Here is a 22,735-nt window from a genome sequence, read left to right as displayed (position 1 = left end):
AGGTCTCTGAAGTGATCAAGGTAAATGCTCATCGCCCCATCTGAATTGGCCGGCCCCTCCTAACACCTTTCCACCTTGGCAGTCCTGTGCAAAACCCCTTTCAGCTCTCCCTCAGCCTTGAATCTTGGCTACTCCAGCATGACACCACACAGCCTTTCTTGGTTCCTTAAACTCACCTTATTTGGACCTGACCGTTCAGGTCTGATATGCCTGTGTCCCTTTGAGCACCTGTTTGCAGAGTAGCAGAGCGAGGTATTGAGTGCTTTGGGTTTAGCATCCTTCACTCTGAGGACCTCCATGTTGCTAAATGAAAATGACAAATGGATCCAGGGGAGTTGTGCTGACTAAATGGTCCTGGGGGCTCCCACTTCAAGCCCCAGGAAATCCACCTTTCTCCCCCTGAACTCTGGTGTGAATCCCAAGGGCACATATTAGCCATGGTGGCCCCTGCTGTTATCCTGTCCCCTATTCCCCAGACACAGGGGAGCTTTGAGAGCTGGGGTTAACCACGTGGGCCTTGCTTCCGGAACAAATGATAGCAGAGGAGGAGCCGGTGTTCAGGTACTGACTGCCTGCTTATCTCTTGCTTTCTCTCCCTTCGTACTGGTCAAGGTTGCTGAGTGTGGTGAGCTGTGGAGCTGAGAGCAGGGTGGGGTGAGGTGGGCCGGCAGGTGTGTCTCAAGGGTGAGGAGAATGTCAGCTTGCAGCTTAGGCCCGTGTGCAACTTGCCTTGGCAGTCCAAGCGAGGGTTGGACTGCGAATTTCCAGACAGAGCATTTCAGAAGGGAGTGTGTTTATTAAGAGCAAAGAGCAGAGACAGTGTGGGCACTGTGAGCATAGCGGGTCGACCTCTTGGCAGGCCGGGGAAAATCGATGCTTTTGGTGGGTTAGTAGTCAATGTTGATAGCCTCAAGATGAAGAAAATTCCTGCTGGAATGTTGGCATTAGGTGATTGGTTAGGGCACTATAGAGTGACTACCGGGGTAGACATCTTTGACTATTATGGGGTCAGGAAGCCTACTGGTCGTATTGGGGGGCTTTTGGCACCGGTTACAAAGGGGCTCAGTCAGCTTCAGAGGTGATCTTGGTTCTGGTCTCTGCTTCAGTGGCCTTGGTGCAAGGCCTCCCACCCTGTGGCCTTGGGGAGGACTCCACAGGGGCAGTTATGAGAGGCACGTGTGAAGGTTACAGTAGATAAATGGGTTCAAGGGTACCAGTGGTGCTGAGGAGGTGAACTAACGGGGGTGACCCTGTTTCCAGAAGCCTGTGTCTGAAGAAATGGAACTTCTGCATCTTCTTACATCAGGGCCTGGGCACACAGGCATGGAAGCCATACTCACTTGAACAAACAAAGCATTGGATGGCATTTACACAGCCTGGGAACTTCTTCAACAAAGAAGCAACTGGGAACCTCGGTGTGGCAGAGGGTACCCTAGAGGAACTCAGTGTAAGAAATCCACCCTTTATATTTTCTGTGTTCTCATGCAGTAAAGACAAAAGGAATTAAAAGTTAATGGGATGGGTTGCTCTCCTGGGTACCACAGGTCTCCCTGTTTCCTCCTTTGTCCTGTGTGATCCAAGCTGCATGGAGGAACTTGTGGTTTTCACAACATAACTCAGACCCTGTTATCCCCCTTTTTCAAAGCCTCTCAGACCTCCTAGAATAAAAATTCTGAATAAAAAGGGAACATTTAAGTAATAGAGGTTCTACAGCTTACTTTATTCCTGGTGCCTCTTTTAAAACTCAGAATAGTTCTCTGATGGAAAGATTTTTTTTAATCCCCATTTTATATCTGTGTGCACTGAGGTTAAAAAAAAAAAATTTTTTTTTAAAGCAAATTGACCGGTATCTCCCAAACAGCCAATCTGCCATGGAAAGCCATGTTTGCATGACTCTGAAGCCCAATTTCTATCTTCTTCTCTGTTGAGTATTAATATTAACCAAACCCGCCAAAGACAGTGGAAGAAAGCTGAACATTATCTTACTAGAATTTTCTTTATTCAACTGGATCATCATCCCTCAACCATCTGGTGACCAAGTATTGTCTGTGGCTGTTTTTTTTTCAAGGAATCTTAGGACCTGTGGCCTGTCTTTCAGGAAGTGACCACATGGGTGGAGAGGAGAAGGCTGTCATTTGCACAGTGTCCTCAGAATGCAAGCTCTATGCCTGGAATGTGTACACAGCGAATCTGGCCAAGAGCTGCACAGTTAATGCTTGTCTGTGTCTATCCTGGTAAATCACAAGAAACAGGAGCTGGGAGGAAAAATATACTCAGAATTGGTAACAGAAACAAGGTTTCAAGTCAGGTGTTCTAACAGGGAGCCTGCGACCTTTTCATTTAGACTCTAGAAGCTGAATTCAACTTGGAAAAACTTTTTGTTTTATGTTAGAGTATAACCGATTAACAATGTTGTGATAGTTTCAGGTAGACAGCAAAGGGACTCAACTACACATATCCATGTATCCATTCTCCCCCAAACTCCCCTCCCATCCAGGCTGCCAGGTAATATTGAACAGAGTTCCCTGTGCTGTACACTAGGTCCTTCCTGGTTATTTTTTTTTTAATCATGTATTTATTTTCGGCTATGCTGGGTCTTCGTTGCTGTGTGGCTTTTTCTCTGGTTGCGGTGAGTGGGGGCTGCTCTCCAGTTGTACACGGGCTTCCCATTGTGCGCCTTTTCTTGTTGCAGAGCACAGCCTCTAAGGTGCAGCTTCAGAAACTGCAGCACGTGGGCTCAGTAGTCGGGGCTCCCACGCTATAGCAGAGACTCCATAGTTGCGGTGCACGGGCTTCATGGCTCCACAGCATGTGGGATCTTCCTGAATCAGGGACTGAACCCATGTCTCCTGCATTGACAGGTGGATTCTTTACCACTGAGCCACCGGGGAAGCCCAGTTTTCTATTTTAAATATAGCAGTATGTACATGTCGATCTCAAACTCACTAACTTTCACTTCCCCTCATCCTTTCTCCAGCAGCCAGAAGTGTATCTCTAAGTCTGTGAGCCTGTTTCTCTTTTGTGAGTAAGTTCCTTTGGATCATTTCTTTCTGCATTGTGCATATCAGGGATGCCATATGATATTTCTCCTCCTCTGTCTGACTTACTTCATTCAGTGTGGCAGTCTCTAGTTCCATCCGTGTTGCTGCAAATGGCATTATTTCATTCTTTTCTAATGGCTGAGTTAGTATATTTGTACCACATCCTCCTTTTTCATGCCTCCATTGATGAACATTTAGGTTGCCTCTACGTCTTGGGCTATTATAAGCAGTGCTGCAATGAACATTGGGGTGCATGCATCCTTTTGCACCATGCTTTTCTCTGGATATATGCCCAGGAGTGGGACTGCATGGTCATATGGTAGCTCTATTTTTAGTTTTTTAAGAGACCTGCATACTGTTCCCCATAGTGGCTGTACCAATTTACACTCCACCAACAGTGTGGCAGAGTTCCCTTCTCTCCACATGAGAATTCACTTTTTAATGTTTATTTCTATATATAAGCTTATATAAGACATTTCTATTGGCAGCATGAAATGACTTTGTAAAATAAGCAATCTTGAGTCATCGAGCATCTCTGTGATCTATTCTACTGCTTCTCTGTCAGCTACTGGTGTTTGTTGTATTGCCTTTTTCAGAAAGCTGCCTCTAACTCAGCTCACTTCCAAGGGCCACAAAGGTCTTAGATCTAGAGGAGCAAATGTGGTGCAAGAAGCACTGAAGATGAAGCTGCAAGAATGCAAAGCAGTTCCCGAACTGTTGTATTCTATTTGCTTTCCCTGTTTGTATTTCCCTCTCTTCCCCTTAAAAAATTAGACAATGATCTTCAAACACAGGGTCTTCCAAACTATGATAAATACTCTTATGAAAATAAGCATTAGCAGGGAAATGATGAAATAAAAGTCGACTAGAGTGCTCATACAGTGTTGTATGTCAATTACATCTCAATAAAGCTGGGGAAAGAAGAAACTAGAAGGGTACTCTCTTGAATAAATTTTTCTACAGGAAGTTAGTCACCACATCCCTGAGGACATTCAAGAAGCCCAGTGGACAGGTCTACAATGTCAGAGAACGCCAGTCTCCTACCAATAGTGAACACCAACTTGCAGTCATATGAATGAGCCATCTTAGAAGCCGATCCTCAACCCCAGGTAAACTTGAGATTATTATATCATCAGCCAACATCTTATTGCAACCTAATGAGACACCCTAAACCATAGCCACCTAGGTAATCTACTCTTTAAAGTTTTGATCAATAGAAGCTGTATGAGTTAAGTAATTTTTGCTTTATGCTGTTTTGTGATTTCTTGTGGGGAAACAGTGGAAACAGTATCAGACTTTATTTTGGGGGGCTCCAAAATCACTGCAGATGGTGACTGCAGCCATGAAATTAAAAGATGCTTATTCCTTGGAAGGAAAGTTATGACCAACCTAAATAGCGTATTCAAAAGCAGAGACATTACTTTGCCAGCAAAGGTCTGTCTAGTCAAGGCTATGGTTTTCCCAGTGGTCATGTATGGACTGTGAAGAAAGCTGAGCGCCGAAGAATTGATGCTTTTGAACTGTGGTGTTGGAGAAGACTTTTGAGAGTCCCTTGGACTGCAAGGAGATCCAACCAGTCCATTCTGAACGAGATCAGCCCTGGGTTTTCTTTGGAAGGAATGATGCTAAAGCTGAAACTCCAGTACTTTGGCCACCTCATGCGAAGAGTTGACTCATTGGAAAAGACTCTGATTCTGGGAGGGATTGGGGGCAGGAGGAGAAGGGGACGACAGAGGATGAGATGGCTGGATGGCATTACCGACTCGATGGACGTGAGTCTGAGTGAACTCCGGGAGTTGGTGATGGACTGGGAGGCCTGGCATGCTGTGATTCATGGGGTCGCAAAGAGTCAGACACAACTGAACTACTGAACTAAACGGAACTGAACTGATGTGGCAATAGTTAACAAATACAGTTAGTACCTGAAAATGGGCTGCTTCCATAACAAAACCTAAAATATGGAAGAATTTTGGGGACCAAATGATGCTAAAATCTAAGAAATGGGCTCAAAAAAAGATCAATCCAAGGTAAGGTCAGTAAACGATACTATAATGTTGAAGCCAAAAGAGGTGGCTATAGAATTCTCTGTTAGACCATGGAATGATCTACGGCAGTACCTCAGAACTATTCAACCATCTTTTCTTCCAAGAAGCATGTGTCTTCTAAGTTCATGGCTGCAGTCACCATCTGCGGTGATTTGGGAGCCCAAGAAAATAAAATCTGCCACTGTTTTCACTTTTCCCCCATCTATTTGCCATGAAGTGATAGGACTGGATGCCGTGATCTTCATTTTTTGAATGTTGAGTTTTAAGCCAGCTTCTTCACTCTCCTCTTTCGCCCTCATCAAGCTCTTTAGTTCCTCTTCACTTTCTGCCATTACAGTGGTATCATCTGCATAGCTAAAGTTATTGATATTTCTCCCTGCAATCTTGATTCCAGCTTGTAAGTCATCCAGCCTGGCATTTTACATGATGTACTCTGAATATAAGCTAAATAAGCAGGATAATAATATACAGCCTTGACATACCCCTATTCCAATTTTGAACCTGTGTGTTGTTCCATATCCAGTTCTAACTGTTGCGTCTTGACCTGCATACAGGCTTCTCAGGTGGCAGATAAGGTGGTCTGGTATTTCCAACTCTTGAAGAAGTTTCCACAGTTTCTTGTGATCCACATAGTCAAAGGCTTTTGTGTAGTCAATGAAGCAGAAGTAGATGTTTTTCTGGAATTCCCTTGCTTTTTCTATGATCCAACAGTTGTTGGCAATTTGACCACTGGTTTCTCTGCTTTTCTAAATCCAGCTTGTACATCTGGAAGTTCTCAGTTCACATATTGTTAAAACCTTGCTTGAAGGATTTTGAGCATTACCTTGCTAGTATGTGAGATAAGGACAATTGTGCGGTAGTTTGAGCATTCTTTAGCATCGCCCTTCTTTGGGATTGGAATGAAGACTGACTTTTTCCAGTCCTGTGACCACTGCTGAGTTTTCCAAATTTGCTGGTATGTTGAGTGCAGCACTTTAACAGCACTGTCTTTTAGGATTTGAAATAGCTCAGCTGGAATTCCATCACTTACACTAGCTTTGTTTGCAGTAATGCTTCCTAAGGCCCACTTGACTTCACACTCCAGAATGTCTGGCTCTAGGTGAGTGATCACACCATCATGGTTATCTGGGTCATTAAGATCTTTTTTGTATAGTTCTTCTGTGTATTGTTGCCATCTCATCTTAATTTCTTAGCTTCTGGTATGTCCTTGCTCTTTCTGTCCTTTATCATGCCCATCTTTTCATGAAGTGTTCATTTGGTATCTCTTATTTTCTTGAAGAGATCTCTCATCTTTCCCATTCTAATGTTTTCCTCTATTTCTTTGCATTGTTCACTTAAGAAGGCTTTCTTACGTCTCCTTGCTATTCTCTGGAACTCTGCATTCATTTGAGTATATCTTTCCCTTTCTCCTTTGCCTTCACTTCTCTCCTTTTGTCAGCTATTTGTAAAGACTCCTCAGACAACCACTTTGCGTTCTTGCATTTCTTTTTCTTTGGGATGGTTTTGGTCACCACCTCCTGTACAATGTAATGAACCTCTGTCTATAGTTCTTCAGACACTGTCTCTACCAAACTTAATCCCTTGAATCTATTCATCACCTCCACTGTATAATGATACAGGATTAGGTCATACCTGAATAGCCTAGTAGTTTTCTCTACTTTTTCTCAATTTCAGTCTGAATTTTGCAATAAGGAGTTCATTATCTGAGCCACAGTCAGCTTCAGGTCTTGTTTTTACTAACTGTATAGAGCTTCTCCACCTTTGGCAGTAGACAATATAATCAATCTGATTTCAGTATTGACCATCTGGGAATGTTCATGTGTGTAATTGTCTCTTGTGTTGTTGGAAGAGGGTGTTTTCTATGACTAGTGCATTCTCTTGGCAAAACTCTGTTAGCCTTTGCCCTACTGCATTTTGTACTCCAAGGCCAAGCATGCCTGTTACTCCACGTATCTCTTGGCTTCCTACTTCCATTCCAATCCCCTGTCTTCTTGGAGTCATTCCTATCACGTATGCTGAGAGTCACAATATACCAGTAAACGTTGGCCACACAAACCTCTATACCTACTTCAAGCGCATTGCCCCAGGCATTCTTTTTTATGTCAGGTGTTTATTTATTTATTCTTTTTGGCTGTGCTGGGTGTTCTCGCTTCATGGGCTATCCTCTAGTTGTGGGAAGTAGGGGCTGCTGACTAGTTGCGATGTGGTGGTTTCTCTCGTTGCTGAGCACAGACTCTGGGGGGCACATGGGCTTCAGTAGTTGCAGCTCATGGGCTCTAGAGCACAGGCTCAGCAGTTGGGGCACATGGGCTTAGTTGCTCTGCCGCATGTGGGATCTTCCCAGACCAGGGATCGAACCCACGTCTCCTGCATTGGCAAGGAGAGCCTTTACCACTGATCCACCAAGGAGGCCACTAGCCATTCTTCTAAAAAATATTTTTCTGAATTATTTCATAGCTATGTCTCTTCTTTCAAGTGTGCAGTATTAGATAGTACATGAGCTTGGACAAGGACTGTGTGGGGACCAGGAGATATGGTTTTGGGGAGACATCAAGAGAATAGAAGAGTGTTGATGTACTAATGAGTAATTATCTTTGAGAAAGTACTTCGGTGCTTACAAACTGTTATTTCTTGGGAGTATCCCCCAATCTTTGTGAGGTAGACTAACCAGAGGTTTCACTTTATTTTTTGCTTTCTGAGTATTTTATTCGTCTGTTTATTCTGGCTGTGCTGCATCTCCGCGGCTGCACGCAAGCTTCTCTAGCTGCAGTGCTCGGGCTGCTCATTGCGGTGGCTTCTCCTATTGCAGAGCATGTGCTCCAGGCGCGCGGGCTCCATGGTTTCAGTGCCTGGGCTTAGTTGCACTGTATGTGCAGTCTTCCGGGACCAGGGATTGAACCTGTGCCCCTGCACTGGCAGGCGGGACCACCAGGGAGTCCTGGCCAGAGGTTTTAACCTCCATTATGTGATTAAAGAAATGGTGGCATATATCTTGCAGCTGACAGTACTGTTTCCTGTACTTGAGGATTTCGTGTCTCTTTCCATGGGCCTGCTAGCGATGCTTTGGTTTCATCTTTGCTTGGGCAGTTGTGGAGGTGACATCTACACGTTGACAGGGCCTGAGTTAAGGAATGTTTCTGAAGTGAATGCATTTCAACGCAGTGTTGGTTGGCTACACAGCCCTCCTGGCAAGAAATGGATCTCTGAGTCTGAGATGCATGAACATATCTTGCCAAAGACAGGTGCTACTCTGATGACGTCAGGAGGAGAGCCTCAAGCTTTAGGAAGGCGAGGTTAAGCAGTATTAGAAAAACTTAGTGAAACTTCCACAGAACTTAGTAGGGACTGGACATACTGCTCCCACCTCTCCAAGGCTGTATCACATTTTGAATCCATTCCTATAGCCAAGAAACAACGTTTTCCAAAGTAGGAATATCCAGTTGCAAAGACAAACATTTCTTAATAAAAATTTGCTCATGAAGCCTTAATCAGCCAGAGAGATGGAGGAGGGTAAAAGATCAAGACATAAGGATCTTCAGGAACCTTATTCACTTTTGCTTTCCTTACTTTATTTACTTTAGCTGGAAAGTAAAAAGGTAGCGAAAGTCGCTCAGTCGTGTCCAACTCTTCGCGACTTCATGGATTGTAGCCTGCCAGGCTCTTCTGTCCATGGAATTCCCCAGGCAAGATTACTGGAGAGGGTTGCTATTTCCTTCTCCAGGGGGTCTTCCTGACCCAGGGCCTGAACCCTGGTCTCCTGCATTGCAAGCAGATTCTTTACCGTCTGAACCACCAGGGAAAGCCCACAAAGAAGTCCAGAAGTGGACAAAAAGGCATCAGCTCCGAATGTCACTCTGAGAAAGTCTCTAGCCTGTAAGCAGGGCATTTTTAGCATGGCTAATGTGCGCTGGGTGCCAAAGGAGCTAAGAGAGAAGGCAGCAAAAGCAAAATCAAACTTGACTATTTCTCCAAGATCTTCCCTTCTGTTCAGCCAGCCTCGTGATCAGGGGTCCACCTTGGCAAGAAGAGACGCTTCAGGGACACCACTCTATGTCTGTACACGACAGGCAGGGTTGGCAAACAGTTACCGAGTGACAAGAAGTGACCACTCAGTGCTGCCTGAGATTCAGAATAAAGCTCTGCTACAAACAGGCTTTTGAAGGAGGCTGTTCTGGAGTCACTCCTGTCCTGAGATGCTACGACTTCCCCCTTCATCTGACGACATGGGCAGTCAACTCTCCATAGCTATATTTCACGGAGTACTTACTGAGAAGTCAGAAGATAAAGCTCCCCTGTCTCCCTCTCATTTTCATCATGCTACAGAGCCTGCTGGATCCCATGGAGGACACACAGGGTAACACTGATTTTTCAGAACGACGGAATTTGCTACTTTTGATCCAACAACTGAGAAGACTTGGGGCTGGATAGTCATCCGAGGTAGGCTACGCCACATGAGAAGTGCTGGTTTTCTCCCCTAATACACGCGTGCCTTTTTTTTCTTATCTATAAATGTGTCTCAATAGGTCTATCGGTGTTAAGGGTGCCAAAGATTTCTTCACCTGGTGGCTGACCCGCGCCAACCTGACCCTAACACCCATGCTTCTGACCTCTATATGGAGCCCTATCCCAAGGTCACAGGTGCAGTTCCTTGTACCAAGGCCACGGATGCAGAGCCCCACACCAGGATCATCTCTGGAACTGACTGAGCCCCAGAGCATCCTTTGCCATGAGCCCCCCAGATCTAAACCGGCCAGCTCCCTGACCCCGTATTAGATAAAATACCCACCCTACTACTCACCCTATAGTAACCCTAACCAATCACCAAATGCCACACTTCCAGCAGGAAGGTCTTATTGTATCTGTTGCAAATTTGTCAGCAAGGAAAGTAACTCACTGTGAAGAAACTTTTAAGAAAAAAAATGCAAATAAGAGCTTTGGGTAATTAACATTTACCAGTCTACAGAGGGCTGATATAAAGGACACTTCATGGTTGCTTAAGAAAAGTAGGGTGTATAGTACAAGTTTTCTAAAGACATCGGACTGCCTTTGAGATTTTTTATTGTGACTGTAGCTAAGTGAAACATTATTGTTTCACAGTAACTACAAGCTGGTACCAGACTGGAATTTGGTTTTCTCTCTCTGTTAAGAGAACAAAGTTTTCTAGGAGTGTTAACTTTTGATAGCAAAATATGTGAATTTATTTGCTTTTAAGTGATTTATATTTGTTTTTAAAATCTTGTTACTTCAGTAAAGTTTGGTTCAGTTCAGTCACTCAGTCATGTCCAACTCTTTGCAACCTCATGGACTGTAGCACGCCAGACTTCCCTATCCATTACCAACTCCCAGAGCTTACTCGAACTCATGTCCATTGAGTCGGTGATGCCATCCAACCATCTCATCCTCTGTCGTCCCCTTCTCCTCCTGAGAAATCTGTATGCAGGTCAAGAAGCAACAATTAGAACTGGACATGGAACAACAGACTGGTTCCAAATCGGGAAAGGAGTGCACCGAGGCGGTATATTGTCACCCTGCTTATTTAACTTATATCCAGAGTACATCATGAGAAATGCTGGGCTGGATGAAGCACAAGCTGGAATCAAGATTGCCAGGAGAAAGATCAATAACCTCAGATATGCAGATGACATTTCCCTTATAGCAGAAAGTGAAGAAGAACTAAACAGCCTCTTGATAAAAGTGAAAGAGGAGAGTGAAAAAGTTAAAACTCAACATTCAGAAAACTAAGATCATAGCATCTGGTCCCATCTTTTCATGGCAAATAGATGGGGAGACAGTGATAGACTTTATTTTGGGGGGGGCTCCAAAATCACTGCAGATGGTGACTACAGCCATGAAATTAAAAGACCCTCACTCCTTGGAAGAAAAGTTATGACCAATCTAGACAGCATATTAAAAAGCAGAGACATTACTTTGCCAACAAAGGTCCATCTAGTCAAAGCTATGGTTTTTCCAGTAGTCATATATGGATGTGAGAGTTGGACTGTGAAGAAAGCTGAGCGCTGAAGAACTGATCCTTTTGAAGAATTGACGCTAAAGAAAGCATGACCCTGAAGATCATGCTGTCACAAAGATCTATGAAGATTATAGCACATGCAGATGAAGCTCATTCTACTTCTACAAAAATTAACCCCTCATTGTCAGACTTCTTATCCTGATGTCCTTAAAACATTAGTAGTCCTTCAACAGCCTACTCCTAAGTCAGGGAATTTGAAATGGATAAACAATAATGTAAATTAAACAGTCAGAAGCTATGGGAATTCCAAGATGGGTGCTTGGCTTTTCCTGGCTCCTTGGTAAATCTCATTTTTTATTCGATGGGGTAAAGCTTTCCCTGGCTATAGGGTTAATGCCCTCACAATGGAAAAAATAAGTTTCACTAAACATTAAACTCTAGTTTTGTTCATTAAGGTCTGTGTTTACCAAGACTCACTTCTGAGATAGTTCCTTGATATTATGTTATATTGTTTGTTGCTAAATTTAATTAAGTTATTTAAAGGGACATTCTAAGCTTGTTTCTGAAGCCTAACTTCACAATCAATCTTTGGATAAAGATCAGATACTGCATGATCTTCAGCCAGGAGATTAACACCAGGCTATAATCATTCAACAGGCTAAGTCAGATAACCTAGGTATATTCTGGAGCACATCTCATGGAAGTTCTTGATTTTAATTATTACTTACTTACCAATACTGCTAGGTATTATTTATTTGGCCTGTTTTACAAAATAGTTGTCTCTTACGTTACTAAATGTGTGACTGAGTCTTTGATAAAATGATGATATATTTCCATATGAGATCAATGATCATAACGTGTAACTCTAGATATGGGAAGAAGCATCAAGAGGGAATATTTTCCTGAACCGTAAGAGACTACTAGTAAGGCAGTATGGTGCAGAATTTCTGCTACTCGCAAGGTATAGTTCAGTAATTGAGTAGCCAATTAGGAAAATCTTTGAAGATCTGGGAATGAGCATTCCTAGCAATGTGGGACAAAATAGTTGTAAAAGGCCCCCAAATCATGGTCTGATTTATGACCCTGAAGGGGCTCTGCCAACTGGAAACTGGTACTTGTCTTCTATTTCTCTAAAGATTGGGCTTCCCTAGTGGCTCTGATGGTAAAGAATCTGCCTGCTATGCAGGAGACTCAGGTTCAGTCCCTGGGTTGGGAAGATCCCCTGGAGGAGGGCATGGCTACCCATTCCAGTATTCTTGCCTGGAGAATCCCACGAACAGAGGAGCCTGGCAGGCTATGGTCCATGCGATCACAAAGAGTACGACACGACTGAGTGATAACACTTTCACTTTCTACTAAGAATTAAATCAAGAGCCACTGCAGCTGCTGAAAGTACACCCTGAAAGAAGTTCAGGGTGGAGGTCAGAAATGAGGCACTCTGTGCTCTGGGAAAAACTGGCAGAACAGGCCTTCAGATAGTTAGCTGTTCTCACGTAAAGATTTTCATGAGCTCCAATTCTTGCATCTTCTCATACCTAGAGAAACACTTACATCATGGACCAATGCCTGCTCCTAGTTCTTCTGGCTAGTCCCTCTTCTAGGCCCCCTGGAAGCTTTTCAACTTCTATTAATCTTCAAGCCATGCATCTTTAACCTTCTTGTTAAGTTTGTATCTTCTAGAATACAAAAAATAAATCTCCAGATGATGCCACAACAAGGATAGTAGCTGGTTGGCACACAGACTACACCGGACTAGGCCTCTTTGTTGTTCATGGACTGTCATCTTCCTCCGTAAATGCACCACAACAGAAAGTAGACATTGGGAGCTAGGACCCTACAATATCCCTGTCCAGCATGAAGAATCTAGGAGCAGTCTTCACCCTTTGCCCAATGACCTGGGTCCCCATGACCCAAGACAAGGATAGGTAATCAGTTGATCATGTGCAGGGTATTGACGGATCAAAGACTTGGCCCATAGATAAAAAGAGGGGAGAATATGGAGCCCTATACCAAGGCCACAGATGCAGAGCCCCACACCGAGGTCATCTTTGGAACTCAGCACCTTAGCAACTGTTGCCATGAGCCCCCTGATCTAAACCAGCCAACTCCCTGACCCCACGAAAGGGAAGGTTACTCAGTTGTGTCCAACTCTTTGAGACACTCTGTATAGTCCATGGAATTCTCCAGGCTAGAATACTGGAGTGGGTGGGCCATTTCCTTTTCCAGGAAGTTTTTACCCACCCACTAGGGTTAGTACCCATCCTAGTACTCACCCTGTAGCAAGCTGAACAAGTACCTAATGCCACCCTTCCAATAGGACTTTTCTTTGTCTCGAGACTTCAAAAATTGGCTACTAACCCACGAAAGAGGCCGGCTCTCCCTAGTCCGTCAGAGGTGCTTACAGCGCCCTCCGTACGTCTGCTGTTTGTTCTTACTAAACTCACTCCTTTCTGAAATACTCTGGCTGGACATTCATTTCCCACCCACGCTCAGACCTTGACACTCTGCATTCCACCCAGCTCCCTGAGCAGACAGGTTTGGATTCCCATCAGGCTTTAGGGCCTGGATTCCCCTGAGCTAAGAATCCAGCCCTATGTTCCTGTATCGGAGCACCTATCAGTACCATCAGTGACAGGTATTCGCCAGGCGCTGGCCTGCCCTTCCTTTTCCTTACTGGGCTGAAGTCCCGTGGGAGCAGGTTTTGTCACTCACTGCAAGAATACTGTTCTGACTCAATGATCCAAAGCGTGCCTGCCAATGTGTGCATGCATCCTCTACGCATTCTCTAAAACAGCTCATTTGGTTGCAAATTTCCTGCTGTCCGTTCATATGGAGACTCCTGCTGGGATGGGCATCAGTGATGGAAACAGGATTATTTCTGAAACTGGGGCGTGCCTGTTGCCATTCACCATCCACGGCCTCCTGCTGCAACGATTTGAGCACAAGAAGGTCATTGGCAAGTCGTTGCTCTGACTTTGACTCTGGGCCGCTCACCCCTTGATATCCTTGGAAGGATTCTCTCCATGTCCTTACCCCTTCCATGGATGACTCTGCATGTGTTCACGTGGGGAAAGGGAAGCTGTTATCCATACTCAAGAGCTGCTGTCACTTGGAATGCATGGAGTGATCAGACAGCAAGCTGGTAAGTCCTGTTTTGTGACTTTAAGCTTTCCCTAAAGATTTAAATTTTCTATATAGTAAAATTAATGAAGGGATAAAAGCCATTTTCAAAAGATTATTTGAGGATATGTATATATATTAATATATATTGTTGTTGTTTAGCTTTTAAGTTGTATCCAACTCTTTGTGACCCCATGGACTGTAGCCCACCAGGTTTCCCCTGTCCATGGGAGTTTCCCAGGTAAGAATACTGGAATGCGTTTATTTTTTTTTTTTTCCCCTCCTGCAGGGCATCTTCCAAACCCAGGGATCAAACCTGCATCTCCTGCATTGGCAAGCAGATTCTTTACCACTGGAGCCACCAGGGAAGTATAAGCGTATAGAAGAATTGCCAGATTTGGGAGTTTGTCCACAGTCCTTGCAATAGGTTTCAAAAGTCTTTCCAAAATGGCCTCAATTTATATTCCCCAAAGCAGTGTATGGAAGATTTACATCCTCAGTATCCTCTCTTTACTTGTAAAGTTTCTATGTTTTTTGAGTTCATTAGTCATTTGGGTTGCATCTTCATGGAGCTGCCTTTTATTTTCTTAAATTGCTTGCTTGCCCTTGTCTAAATTGCTTTTCTTGAGGTTTTTACATACTGTGCATACAGGTCTTATCTTTTACATACTTTACAAATATTTTCTTCCAGATTGTTGCCTGTCCTTCTCAAGTTTATCTTTGGCTGCTGCTGCTAAGTCGCTTCAGTTGTGTCCAACCAGGGTCCTCCATCCCTGGGATTCTCCAGGCAAGAACACTGGGGTGGGTTGCCATTTCCTTCTCCAATGCATGAAGTGAAAAGTGAAAGTGAAGTCACTCAGTTATGTCCTACTCTTAGCGACCCCATGGACTGCAGCCCACCAGGCTCCTCCGTCCATGGAATTCTCCAGGCAAGAGTACTGGAATAGGTTGCCATTGCCTTCTCCATTACCTTTGGCAATATCTAACCAATTGTATATACTTAGGTCCTTTGAACTACCTATGCCACAAAGGGAATTTATTGACCGTGCACCTTCAATGATTAATAATAGACTGGTTGTTTTTTACAGCATTAGTTGTAATTGCCAAATATTAGAAACCACCTCACTGCCCAAATCTAAGAGACTGTTTAAGTTACTATGGTAGAGCCACATAATAGACTATTGTGCAGCTTTAATTTTTCTTAACATGGGAGAATTCCATTTAGATGAGAAGTTACTTCCAGTGTTTTTGAGGTAAAACTATACTGTGAAATATAAAGAACTAATATATAAGTGAACTTAGCAGATTTCCTCTCAAGTCTTCTTTATAATTTTATTTTTACTCATTCATTTTTGACTGCACTAGGTCTCCGTTGCTGGGCACAGGCTTTCTCTAATTATGGTGAGCAGGGGCTACTCTTCCTGAGCGGAGCAGGTTTCCCATCGCAGCGGAATCTCCTGTTGCGGAGCACAGCTCTCGGCGCATGGGTTTTAGCAGTTGCAGCTCAGGGGCTCTAGAGCACAGACTCAGTAGTTGTGGCACACGAGCTTCATTGCAACACGTGGAATCTGCCCAGACCAGGGATCAAAGCCCTGTCCCCTGCGCTGGCAGGGCAGATTCCCAACCTCTGGACCACCAGGGAAGTCTCTTTTTCAAATCTTTTTTTCTCTGTATCATACATAAGGAATCGTAGCCTACTCTAAATCACAAAAATGTATTGCCTTGCAATTATTTTATATTTTTCAATTCATATAAAATCTTTTCATCAATTTTAAAATTGAAATGCAGTTGATTTCCAATGGTGTATTAATTTCTGCTGTACAGCAAAGTGATTCAGTTACAAATATACATACAGTCTTTTTAAAATATTCTTTTCCATTATAGTTTACGTAGTATATTGAATATAGATTCCTGTGCCATATAGTAGGAGCTTTTTGTTTATCTGTTCTATATATAATTGCTTTAATGTCCTAAACCCAGTATCCCAATCCATCCCTCCCCCAATCTCCTCCTGCTTGGCAGCCACCAGTCTCTTCTCTATGACCTTGATCCTGTATCTATTTCAAAGGTAAGTTCATTTGGCTCATATTTAATATTCCACATATAAGTGATAACTTATAGTATTTGTCTTTCTGACAATTCATTTAATATGATAATCTCTACTTACACCCACATTGCTGACAGTGGCATTATTTCCTCCTTTTTTATGGAAGAGTAGTATTCCATTGTGTATATGTACCACAGTTTTACCATTTTGCTCTGTTGATGGACATTTACACTCTTTCCACGTCTTGGCTATTGTGAACACTACTGCTATGAACGTAAGGGATGCGTATAACTATTGGCATTAGAGTTGTGTCTGAATATAGGCCAAGGCTTGCCAAGTCACTCGGCATTTCTGTTTTTAGTTTTGTGACGAATATTCATCAGGTTTCCATACTAATTTCCAACAAGTGGCTGCACCAACTTACATTCCCAATAACAATGTAGGAGTGTCCCATTTTCTCCACACCCTACAGCAGTTGTTATTTATAGACAATTTAATGGTGGCCATTCTGGCCAGTGTGGATGAGTGCTTCATGGCAGTTTTGGTTTGCATTTCTCGGGTGGGCTGGGTCTTCCTTGCTGGGTGGGCTCTTTAGTTTCGGTGGGTGAGGGCTACTCTCTAGATGTGGTGTGTGGGCCCCACTGCGGTGGCCTCACGTGTTGTGAAGCACGGGCTCTAGAGCCACGGGCTTCAGTACTTGTGACTCATGGGCTCAGCTGCTGTGGCTCCCAAGCCTCTAGAGCACAGCCGGATGGGTGGGGCACACAGCTCAGTCGCTCTGCAGATGTGGGATGCTCCCGGAGCAGGAATCGAACCCAAGTCTCCTGCGTTGGCAGGTGGACCCCTTAACTTGAGCCACAGGCCCTGATTTGCATTTCTATACAAATCTCAGGTATGGGATAACTGGGTCATAAACCAGCTTTCCTTTTACTGCTTTTAAAGGAACCTCCTTCTTGTTCTCCATACTGTCTGGTACCAATTTCCATTCCCAGCAACACAGGAGGAGTGTTCCCTTTATCTACACTCTCTCCTGGATTTATTGATTAGAGCTTTTTTAATGGTGGCTATTCTGGCTGAAGGGAGATGATTCTTTGCTATTGTTTTCATTCGAGTTTCCCTGCTTATTAACATGTGCAGCTGCTGTTTGTAGGCTTTTGTTTGAAACCGTGAACACTAGCATTTCCCTGTTGACACTGGCATCTAGAAGGCTGGCTCTGTTTTGAATTCATTTCTGATACCTACCCCCGGACCTTTCTTCAGGGCAAGTGTCCTCGACAGCCCCAGGCCTGGTGAGTGCCCAGAAGCACCACTTTTCGTGTTGTTTTTACAAAAAACCACCACAAGGTGCCAGCAGTTCTAAATTGGCAGCTGTGGCTACAATGGCGACCAGAGCCGTCGGGACAGTCAGAGTGGGATGTCAGAGTGGGATGGATGTGCCAGTAGAAACGCCCAAGGACTTGTGTCTTTTGACTTACTCCCACTCAGCCTTCAACCTCCAGTCATTCTTAGCCTCTGATATACAGGTGCCCTGAGGGTGCTAAGATCCACAGCTGAGGTCCCTTTAAGATGAACGGCTAGAGGAAACGACTGTTTCCCGAGAAGACCCATGGCGTTTTGAGCGCGCCTGCCTTCACTTAGCTGTTGGAGGGCCTGCATGGGTCTGGAGATTGTGGTCCCACCCAGAGGAGGCAGGCACTCTAGGTCCGAGGTGGGGTGAGGTTCCTGTGCTCTCATAGTCTTCTAAATTCCACCATCCCCCCGGCTGTCCTTCCATGGACCCAAGGCTGCACAGGCTCCATGCTTATGACCACTCCAGTTCCCCGAGGCCTGAAAGGAATATAGCAAGCATTTCTTTTTCCTCCCCTTTAAAAAAATTATATTTTAATCTTTTATTTGCACTGAGGGGATTCTCTATATTCTGTGTCTTTTCCTTGTGCAGAAGCTTGATTCATTTATGCCTATAACTTTATCTAGTTTGTGCACGTATGTGTTTCGAGATGGGGTTTTCTAGAAGTAAAGTCAGTGCCGAATATGTTGCCCTGTACTGAGGACAGGTCCGTTTTGCTTGCCTATTGTAGGTATTTTAGTGTGTCTCGCATGAATGGTCCAGAGGCTCGCAAAGACTCAGACACGACGGAAGCAACTTAGAACACACACACGCACACATGTGAAAACCAGCTTCAGAGTCGTTCTCTCCACTCCAGCCCCCCATTCTTTCCATCTGGGAATCCTGGGCTTGTTTTCTAGGTCTGTGAGGTCTCTTTCTGTTTTGTAAATGAATTCAATTCTATCCGATTAGAAATGCCTCCTCTTGTGGGTATCATGTGAATCCTGTCTTTCTGCATCTGTAGAACTTGAGTCAGTGTGATTGTGTCTGGGTCCATCCATGTTGCTGCTAATGCCCTGATTTCATTCTTTCGTATGAAAACTTCATATTCTATTGTATACATGGGCCGGATATTCGTTATCTCCCCACCCATCCCGGGATATTTTGGCTGCTCCCCAATCCTGGCTACTGTCAGGAGCGATGCAGTGATCGATGGGGTGCGTGGGTGCTCCCAAGCGATGGTGTTCTCCAGATATACTCTCAGGTGTTGACTGGGGAGCCAAGCACTACGTCTCTTTCGCTTTCAGGAACCTACTTTCTGTTCTCCGTAGTGCTTTGTACTAATTTCCATTCCCAGAAACCCCGGAGGATTGTCCCTTTTACCTACACCCTCTCCCACATTTGTTGCTTGTAGCCTTTCTAATGATGTCTACTCTGACCTGGCTGAGTGATACCTCCTCGTTGTTTTATTTGCATTTCTCTGCCTGGTAGCAACCCACTCCAGTGTTCTTGCCTGGAAAATCCCATGGAGCGAGGAGCCTGGGAGGCTGCAGTCCATGGGGTCCCTAAGAGGCGGACACGACTGAAGCGACTTAGCAGCAGCAGCAGCAGCAGCAGCCTGGTAGAATGTCAAGCATTTGTTCCTAGGCTTTTGTTTCAAACAGTGCCGGTAAAAGTTACTCGTGGAAAGTTTCTTGGAAGGCCGGCCCTGTTATAAATTCGTTTTCGATTACCTACCACGGGACATTTCATGCTAACTTCTGCCATTTACAGCCCCGCACCTGGTGAATGGATACTGAATGCTCCGGTATTGCAGAAAACCGGCAGAAACTCTGGTTTTCATGTTGTTGTTACAAGGAATGTCCACATGGTGGCAGCATTTCTTCATTCCCAACTCGGTTTATTAGGGCAATGGGAGCCTTAGGGACAGCCCTCGTCCTGGGTTATCAATTAGAGTGCAGTGTTCCAGAGGAAACACCCAAGGACTTGTGTCTCTTGACTTCCTCCAGCTAAACCTTCACCCTTCAGATCGATCCAAAACGCAGGAATACCGGAGCCCTGAGGTGGCTTTGGCCACCTGATGCAAAAGAACTGACTCATTTGAAAAGACCCTGATGCTGGGAAAGATTGAAGGTGGGAAGAGAAGGGGACGACAGAGGATGAGATGGTTGGATGGCATCACCGACTCTATGGGCATGAGTTTTAGCAAGCTCCGGGAGTTTGCAATGGACAGGGAGGCCTGGCGTGCTGCAGTCCACGGGGTTGCAAAGTCGGATACGACTGAGCAACTGAACTGAACTGAGGTGGCTAACGCCTGTAGCTGTGGTCAAGCAAATAAAAAGGCTGGAGGTGGGAGACAGCCATCTGGAGAGCTGAAGAGAGGAGGACACTTTTCCAAACCCAGAAGATCCACAACGTTTTGGGTGCAACTGCCTTCATTTAGCTTTCAGAGAGTCCGTCAGGATCTGGAGATTGTGGTCCCATCTAGGGGAGACGGAAACTCCAGGTCCAAGAGGATTCCTTTACCCTCCTCTCTTTTTGAAGCTCTGCCATCCCCTGCTGTCTTTGCCTGGAACCCAAGCCTGGGCAGCATCCACGCTTATGACACCACTCCAGGTCACCAAGTCCTGAGGGGAATATAGTAGGCATTTCTTTTTCCTTTTTTGATTATATTTTGATCTGATACTCAAATAGAGAGTATTCACTGTATTGTATTTTATATTTGCATAGAGGGGATTTACTATAATGTGTTTCATTTCATTGTGCAGAAGCTGAATTCACATATGCCCATAATTGTATTGTGTGTGTGTGTGTGGTGTTGGTTTTTTTTTCCTAGAAATAATTACCAACTGCTGAATATGTACCCTTTGCTATAAACTAGCTCTTTCCTTATGTATTTTATCTATTTTGCTGTGTCTGTGTTAAAATTAGCATCACCATTGTTTCCTCCACCCTGCCCACCATTCTCTCCACCGGGAATTATCAGCCTGTTTTCTAGGCCTGTGAGTCTCTTTCTGAAATGAAGTCATTTCTATCAAATTATGAATTCTATCTCTTGTGGATGTCCTGTGACATATGTCTTTCTCTGTCTGCATACGTTCAGATCGTATGATTATGTCTGGTCCATCCATGTTGCTGCCAATATCCTGACTTCATTCTTTGATATGAAAAACTAATTTTCTATTGAATATTTGTACCAGATATTCTGTATCCCCTCACCCGTCCCTGGACATTTTGGTTGCTCCCCAGTCTTGGCTGTTGTCAGTAGAGGTGCAGTGACCAGTGGGGCGCAAGGATGTTCTCAAGGGATGGTGTTCTCCAGATGTACTCGCAGGTGTGTGATGCTCGGGCCACACACTGGGTCTCTTTGCAGTGCTTCTACTGTTCTCCATAGTGCCTGGCACCAGTTTCCATTGCCAGCAACATCGGGGGTGTGTCTCCTTTTATCTAAGTCCTCTCCTGCATTTATTGCTTGTAGTCTTTCTGATGATGGCTATTCTGACTGGGAAGAGGAAATGATACCTTGTTTTTTTATTTGAATGTCCCTGCATAGTAGCATGTCAAGCACCTGTTCCTAGAATTTAGATTCGAACAGTGCCAGTAAAATTTACTCATGGAAAAAGGCTTCTGGAAGGTCAGCTGCTTTTTGAATTCTCTTTCGATTACCCAACCCCCAGACAGTTCTTGAGTGGAGGTGTCATGTACAGCCCCGCAGGGCTTGTGACTGAATACTGAGTGCCCAGAAGCACTAGTTTTCATATGTTGTTATAAGAAACAGCCATAAGGTGAAGCATTTCTTCATTACAAACTCAGTTGACTAGGGCAACTAGGGCCATAGGGACAGTCCTGTTTCTGGGTAGTTAAGTAGAGTGGGATGTGCCAGAAGAAACACCCAAGAACTTGGTCTCTTGACTTCCTACCGCTTACCCTTCACCTTCCAGACTGATCCTGCTGCTGCTGCTGCTAAGTCGCTTCAGTCATGTCCGACTCTGTGCGACCCTGTAGACGGCAGCCCACCAGGCTCTGCCGTCCCTGGGATTCTCCAGGCAAGAACACTGGAGTGTGTTGCCATTTCCTTCTCCCAGACTGATCCTGGCCTCTGCAAAACTGGCGCCCTTAGGGTGACATGTCTGGAGCTGTGGCCACTCCAGGCAAAGAGGCTACAGCTGGGAGGCCTAGCAGTGGCACGGCTGAAAAGTGGAAGATGCTCTTCCAAACCCCGAAGATCCAACGCGTTTTGGGTACAGCCGGCGTCATTTAGTTGTTGGAGTGCCGGCCTGGGTCTGGAGATTTAAGGTCCCATCCAGGAGCCAGGCCCTCCAGGGTCATACCTGAATGGTCTAGTGGTTTTTCCCTACTTTCTTCAATTTAAGTCTGAATTTGGCAATAAGGTTTCCTATTAAGCACATGTTAAATTTTAAGAAATAAAAGTTATTTTTAAAACTTTTTAAAAAGCCAGTTTTAAGGGGAAAATTTTATGCATTCTTAAGTAAAAAAGTGCACATGACAAGACCTTCACCATCCCTAATTCTTAGAAAATGCAAATCAAACCAATAGCCAGGTATCATCTGACAGTGGTCAGCCCAAAGTTTACAAACAATAAATCCTGGAGAAACCGTGCAGAAAAAAGAAGCCACCTACACTCCTACTCAGAATATAAGTTTCTAACAGCCTATATACAGAACGCTACAGAGGCGGCTTGAGGAACTAAAACAAGAGGGACAATACCATCCTGCAATCCCACTCCCAGGTGTACTTACGGAGAAACCCATTGTTCCAAAAGACACATGCACCCCAATGTCCCTGTGGCACCATTTACAGCAGTCAAGGCATGCAAGCGTCCAGAATGCATCCACTCACCCGCAGATCCTGCAAATCTGCTACATACATACAGTGGACGGTTACTCAGCCATAAAAGAGAATGAAACCATGCCATCGGCAGCAACCTGAACGGATGTGGAGATAATCACACTAAGTCAGACAGAGAAAGACAAATGATCCCACGATATCACGTATAGGTGAAATGGAGCAATGGATACGAATGAAATAATTTACCAAAGAGAAACAGACTCCCCAGCTTTGGAAGTTTTATAGACTCACCAAAGGGCAAGTTTATTTTTTGGGGTTCCAAAATCACTGCAGATGGTGACTGCAGCCATGAAATTAAAAGACACTTGCTCCTTG

At 44.5% G+C, this 22,735-nt stretch overlaps 1 protein-coding gene across 1 annotated transcript; it reads left to right on the top strand.

Annotated features, from left to right (window-relative positions):
* Window positions 1–2,109: 2,109 nt before the first annotated feature.
* Window positions 2,110–21,936, top strand: FBXW12 (F-box and WD repeat domain containing 12). Its single transcript, XM_042235941.2, is given in 6 exon segments — window positions 2,110–2,234; window positions 8,174–8,344; window positions 9,410–9,460; window positions 9,462–9,523; window positions 13,804–14,199; window positions 14,467–21,936. Coding segments are annotated over 5 exon segments (636 nt in total). The 3' UTR covers window positions 14,031–14,199; window positions 14,467–21,936.
* Window positions 21,937–22,735: the final 799 nt, after the last annotated feature.

The sequence above is a fragment of the Ovis aries genome, chromosome 19, assembly GCF_016772045.2.
Source record: "Ovis aries strain OAR_USU_Benz2616 breed Rambouillet chromosome 19, ARS-UI_Ramb_v3.0, whole genome shotgun sequence".
NCBI lineage: Eukaryota > Metazoa > Chordata > Mammalia > Artiodactyla > Bovidae > Ovis > Ovis aries.
The sequence above is the reverse complement of the archived record's forward strand: the minus strand, read 5'-3'. Positions and strand labels throughout refer to the sequence as shown.